General features: G+C 41.2%; 1 protein-coding gene across 4 annotated transcripts in view; it reads left to right on the forward strand.

Moving 5' to 3' along the window:
• Positions 1–6752, forward strand: part of TXNDC11 (thioredoxin domain containing 11) — a 69137-nt gene that overhangs the window by 24584 nt on the left and 37801 nt on the right. For all 4 annotated transcript variants that reach the window (XM_003800898.2, XM_023507557.1, XM_023507556.1 and 1 more), the window contains one exon: positions 4205–4298. In XM_003800898.2, coding sequence (XP_003800946.1) covers positions 4205–4298 — 94 coding nt within the window. The remainder of the gene's footprint in view (positions 1–4204; positions 4299–6752) is intronic.

Consider the following 6752-nt stretch of genomic DNA (forward strand, 5'->3'; position numbering starts at 1 on the left):
AGTTTTGCCTTTAACTTAATGAAACATCTCTGAAAGACATTAAAAAGTGAAAATTACAAGTATTTAACTTCATAAATTCTAAAATACTTTAGTCATGATCAGCAAGGAAATAATTAGTAAACTGCATTGAGAAGTGCCCTTCAGGTTTCACGTTCTCAACAGCCATGTTGGAAATTGTAGCTCCTTCAGACAGATTAAGAAGCAAAGGTACAGAGAGGTTGGGATTTATCTAAGTGGAGCTTGGACTACCCCAGGCCATCCGGTTCCCTAAACCTTTCTTGTCCACTGTGATCCTTCCTCAAAGAAATGTATATATATAGTGAGTGAAGGGGAGGGCCAGGAGATGACTTGATAGCCATCTCGCCATCATCCTGTGTCCTAGTGGAACCTTTGGTTGGTTAAGTGAAGGAAGGAGGAACACTGGCAGTTGCTCCAGTGACTGTTCACCTGGTGGTTAGTTGTTCAAGGATCCGGAAGTCAACTAATGGTAACACTGCTGCCCTAACCTGGGGTCGGATGATCTTTCCACATTGGCAAGCTACAGAGTGAAGAGGGACAACCTGTGTACTGGCAGGGCTTGACTCTAGGTACAGTGTCAGGCTGGCTTGTGTGCTGGGCCAGCTCATCTAAAGCAGGCCACTGAAGGCATTAAGTAAGTATAGTTAGGCTTAGAGCTGTGTGCTTTGAACCAGTCCATGGATTTATTTGCATCTGAGCAAATAGGGACCTAAACCTAGAACAGTCAGTGTATGCGTGTATGTGTGTGTTTTGTTCAGATGAACTCCTCTTCATTCAGATGTTAAGCAGGAACAATGGGGGAAACTCAAATACGTGTAGCTAATTAGTGATAATTTTCATAAATAATGATAGCTTCTGTTGGGAAGACATTGACATTTGGGGGAAATCTTTGCAAAATTTGTTTCACTTTAAAATATAACCAGAGCTGGTTTGGTAACATTTAAATAAATGATAATTTTTAGTAGAAATAAATAGATAACTATCACTTCACTTTATTTCCTTTTTATTATTTTGAAGTAGTAATTTTAGGATATTATCCCAATCATGCCAGTTTTTTGAAATTTAATATAGAGTCACAGTACTGTGAGTATTTTTCAAACAGCACTTAAAATATCCTTATAGCTAGTATTTAACAATTTATGCAACATTTAATCATCTCATGTAGTTGTTGAATCTTACCTTTTTTAGCAATGAAAAGTAAAAGCAGTTTTGCTTATGGTATTGTTTTGCGTTAAATTATTCCTGAATTTTTTTTTAACAAACTATTTGAAAATTTCAATACCAGTTCTTCTGAAGGTAGTTTCCTTCATCCAAGCTATATAGAAATTTCAATGGCAATGGCAGTGACCAGATTAGATGCATATGCTGTAGAAATATTCACAAAGAACACTTGCAAATGGTCCACCTTTTATTCACATTTAAAGGTTTAATTTGAGTTTCCCTTGGATATTCAGAATTGCTATTTATTGTATTTCCATTAGAGTGTGTACAAGTATGTGTACGTGTACATACATACATAATTACATACATGCATGTTTATGAGCCAAATATCCTCTTCCATGAAACTACCTAAGAGAAGGTGCTATAGGAAGAGGGCTAAAATTGTCCTCATTTAATCTTAGGCCATAGAACATTTATTAGTAGTCAGAATGAATTTATTCCATTTGGTTTGGAAGATTGGTCAGAATTTAAAGAACCTTAAATGAGTTTATTTTCTTTAATTTACACCTTTTTTTTTGGTGACAGTGTCTCACTTTGTAGCCCTTGGTATAGTGCTGTGGTATCATAACTCACAGCAACCTCAAACTCTAGGACTTAAGCGATTCTCTTGCCTCAGCCTCCCTGATAGCTAGGATTATAGGTGTCTGCCACAACACCTGGCTATTTTTAGGGACGGTGTCTTGCTCTTGCTCAGGCTGGTCTCAAACTCCTGACCTCAGACAATCCACTGGCCTTGGCCTCCCAGAGTGTTGGGATTACAGGCCTGAGCCACCATACGCAGCTACTTTCCACTTTTGTTATCTTCTGTCTAGTATTAACCAACTAACTAGAATTCCTGTATATTTCTTCTTCTTCTCCCCCACCCCCCATCACTATGTTGCCCTTGGTAGAGTGCTATGGCCATGGCTTCATAGCTCACAGCAACCTTAAACTCTTGGGCTTAAGCAATTCTCTTGTCTCAGCCTCTCAAGTAGCTGGGATTACAGGTGCCTGCCACAACCCCTGGCTGTTTTTTGGCTATGGTTGTCACTGTTGTTTGGCAGGTCTTGTTTGGCAGGCCCTGGGCCAGGTTCGAACCTTCCAGCCCTGGTATATGTGGCCAGCACCCTAGCCACTAGCTACAGGTACCTAGCTTATTTTTTCTTAATTTGTTCTTAGTATGAAAGCTTATTACACAATTGCAGCATGGTTTGAAACTTTTTTTTTTTTTTTTAGACAGAGTGTCACTTTGTTGCCCTGGGTAGAATGCCGTGGTATCATAGCTAGCTGCCTCAGCCTCCTGAGTAGCTGGGACCACAGGTTCCCACCACAATACCTGGCTATTTTTAGAGATGGAGTCTTGCTCTTGCTCAGGCTGATTTCAGAGCTGTAAGCTCACACAGTCTACCTGCCTCAGCCTTGCAGAGTGCTAGGATTATAGGCATGAGCCACTGCACCCAGCCCAGTTTGAAACATTTAAGAACTCAAGTAGTATATAGTTCTACTTTAGGAATGTAGGTTGGGTTTTAAAAATGTTTTGAAGGAGAGGGCAAGAGAAAATCTTTCTTTCCATAACTGATTTCCTCATTTGTTTTTAGAAATTGTTTATTTGCTGGATTTTTTTAAATGTTAGGATTAAACATTCTATCTCAGTTTCTATTGATTTATTTAAAGGTGAATCTTAAAATAAGCAAGTCATGGAGTGACACCTGTGGCTCAAAGGAGTACGGCGCCAGCCCCATATGCTGGAGGTGGTGGGTTCAAATCCAGCCTCGGCCAAAAACTTCAAAAAAAAAAAAAATAAGCAAGTTATCTACATTGGAAGATAACGTGTTCCCCTTCAAATCATAAGTTTCCTCTTTTGTCCAACATACTGATTTGAAACTTTACCAACAAATGAAATGTCAGCTTTAAAATATGGATCCCATTTTGTCCCAGTGATCAGCTAGGCTCTCAGTTACTCATTAAGAGCATAGTGCCAAATACTGTAGGGTCAGAAAGAAGGGTTCTTCCATTCGCTTAGTGCTTTACAGTTCTCCAGATTGGTTCTTCACAGTAACCCATGAAGAATTGTCCCTGTTTGCCACATAAGGAAACTGAGGCTGCATGTTGCAGGTTTCGCCCATATCATCCAGCCACTAGAGCCTGGACTTGAGCTTGGGTCTTTTGAGCCCAGCCCTCTTTCTTTACAGGTCTTACAGTTAGGGTTTTGAGACAGATATGATTATTACAGAACAAAACTAGATGGAATGGTGCCATATGGCCTTCAAAGAAGGAAGAAATTGTTGTGAGCAGGAAGGCAGAATGTAACCAGTATGGTTTGGCAAAAGGAAGAGGCATTCTATGCTAAGCTTAAAGAAAGAGAATGAGCAGGTGGAAATTAGTTTGTGAGGGTGGAGGAGCCAGCGGGCAGAGGGTGGGTCCTCTGGAAACTGACCTGATCAGCCAGGTGCCAGGTTTGGGGTGAGAGGGAGGTGAAGCCACAAGTAAAGCCAATCAGATATAAACTGATTTTCAGAAAAGTGTGAAGGTATGTTTGGAGTAGGTGAGAGGAAGCCATTGAAAGAGAAACTTGAGAAAGGTTACAAAGAAATTATCCACACAGCTTGCCTGAAGTTGAACAAAAGTGAATGAGTGCCTTAACTTGATAGTGAGATTTTGAGCCAGGGGCGTGGGAGAATTGTGTTGTCAATAGAGGAAAGACCTACTTAGGGGGAGAGAAGAAGTTAACAGCATTGAATGTCCCTGAATATCTGCTGTGCAATCCTGTCAAAGCTGCTGTAGCTACATTCCTTACCCTGTTTGTTGTCTAAGTCCAGGGAAGTTCAACCCCAGCCTGCAATCTCTCCTGTGGTTAGGCTTTTTTAAAAAATGAAATTCAACAAAATGTAGTAATTGTCACATAATAATGTCATGTTTTATTTCAAAATATCCTCCACTACCCTGTGGCTAACAGTGCCTAAGTTACCTACTTTTATTCCTGCAGCCTGGCGTACTTGGGTATTTTGAGTTCAGCGGCTCACCCCAGCCTCCCGGTTATTTGACCTTCTTCACCTCAGCATTACACTCATTAAAGAAAGGTAACAGTGATTCATGTTATCGTGCTATTGGTATTTTAGCAGAAATGGATTGATATTTTTTGTATATATTTTCTAATTTGCTTGATTCCTTTTCTCAATGTATTTTTAATAAAGAACATTGTTTACTGTACTTTATAGTACAGAAAGCACTATAGTATTTCAAATATTTTCTCTTAAATGTTTAGCTTTTTAAAAATATAGCTTGACTGGGCATGGTAGCTCATGCCTGTAATCCTAGTACTCTGGGAGGCCAAGGTGGGAGGATTGATTGCTTGAGGTCAGGAATTTGAGACCAGCTTGAGCAAGAATGAGACCTTGTCTTGATCAAAAATAAAAGAAAATTAGCCAGGTATGATCATGCCTGTTGTCCCACCTACTTGGGAGGCTGAGGCAGGAGGATTGCTTGAACCCAGGAGTTTGTGGTTGCTATGAACTGTGACACCACTGCACTCTATTCAAGGTGACAAATTGAAACTGTCTCAGAAAAAAAGAAAAAACACACACAGTAGAACTTACACAGTTGACTACCTCCTACAATGACCACTTTCTTAAGTTGATCAAATTTTCATAAACTGGACATGTGCCACATGTATGTATCAGTACAGTCGGCCTAGTTTCTTATTGTGACCATCTTTGTATGTTGACTAGTTTGTTACAGTCCCTCAGGTGTCATCTTACAGAGGTTCTACTTTGTATGTGTATATATTATGTGTATAGTGTGTATCTTGTTTTTTTTTTTTTTTTTTTTTTTTGAGACGGAGCCTCAAGCTGTCCCCCTGGGTAGAGTGCCATGGCATCACGCTCACAGCAACCTCCAACTCCTGGGCTCAAGCGAGTCTCCTGCCTCAGCCTCCCAAGTAGCTGGGACTACAGGCGCCCGCCACAACGCCCAGCCATTTTTTGGTTGCAGCCGTCATTGTTGTTTGGCGGGCCTGGGCTAGGGATTTGAACCCGCCACCTTAGGTGTATGTGGCTGGCGCCTTAGCCGCTTGAGCCACAGGTGCCGAGCCGTATAGTGTGTATCTTGATCTTGTCAAAGATCAAGGTGCCAGGGAATGAAAAAAAAGATGGTTCAGTCATATATTGTATGTAATTATATATTTTTCACTTAAAATTTATTATATTATCCTTTTTGTGTATAGTTACAAGTTTTGGGTTTTTTTGGCCGAGGCTGGGTTTGAACTTGCCACTTCCCATATACGGGGCTGGCGCCCTACTCCTTGAGCCACAGGTGCCATCCTAGTTACAAGTTTTTGTCTGTGTTTTCAACTTTGTCAGCTAGATGTACTGTACTTTAGTAGTACATTTCCTTTGAGAAGTATTTTTATAAGTATAAAAGTTATATCACAGTACAAGCCTATTGCCAGATTCATTTTTCTCAAAACCATATCTTTTCACTCATTTTAAATCATTTATTATTTTAAGTCCTTTTAAAATTAAATATTGTATTTTATCCTTTTTTATATTGTCCAGTTAGGACTTCCCTGTTGGATACATTGTCATCTGTTCACTTGCCTCTGTCTTCTTTGTTATCACAGTAGAACTTACACAGTTGACCACCTCCTACAATGACCACCTTCTGAAGTTGACCTAATTTTCATAGACTGGACATGTGCCACATGTATGTATCAGAACAGTCAGCCTAGTTTCTTATCGTGGCCATCTTCATATGTTGACTAGTTTGTTACACTTGCCTCCATCTATGGTCTATGCCTGACACACACCTGGGCTAGATCAGTGGATACTTAACCAGTCTCACCTCTTCTTCGTCGCACTGTGGCTTGGGCACATGCTGGTCCTTCTGCCTGGATTGTGCTCCCACTTGTAGTGCCCAGCTTTCCACCTTTCAGACTCCCCATTCACCTGTCAGGGGCCATCCCAAATATCACTTCTAGGGACTGAGTGTAGTAGCTCATGCCTGTAATCCTAGCATTCTAGGAGGTTGAGGCTGGAGGATTGTTTGAGGTCAGAAGTTCAAGGCCAGTTTGAGCAAGAGTGAGACGTCATATCTACAAAAGATAGAAAAATTAGCTGGGTGTGGTATCTTGTGCCTATGGTCCCATCTATGTGGGAGGCTGAGGCAGGAGGATCACTTGAGCCAGGGGTTTTGAGGTTGCAGTGCCACTGTACCCTAGCTGGGAGACAAAACAAGACCTTGTCTTAAAAATCAAAACAAAGATAGGGATAAAATAGGGTCAAAGGGATAAATGGCTAAAAACTACTCTAGGGGCAGTGTCTGTGGCTCAGTGAGTAGGCGCTGGCCCCATATACCGAGCGAGGGTGGTGGGTTCAAACCTGGCCCAGCCAAACTGCAACAAAAAATAAACAGGCGTTGTGGTGGGTGCCTGTAGTCCCAGCTGCTCGGGAGGCTGAGGCAAGAGAATCACCTAAGCCCAAGAGCTGGAGGTTGCTGTGAGCTGTGACGCCACTCTACCGAGGGCAACAAAGTGAAAC

This window comes from Otolemur garnettii, unplaced genomic scaffold (assembly GCF_000181295.1).
Source record: "Otolemur garnettii isolate 467f Iridium unplaced genomic scaffold, OtoGar3 scaffold00189, whole genome shotgun sequence".
Taxonomy (NCBI): domain Eukaryota; kingdom Metazoa; phylum Chordata; class Mammalia; order Primates; family Galagidae; genus Otolemur; species Otolemur garnettii.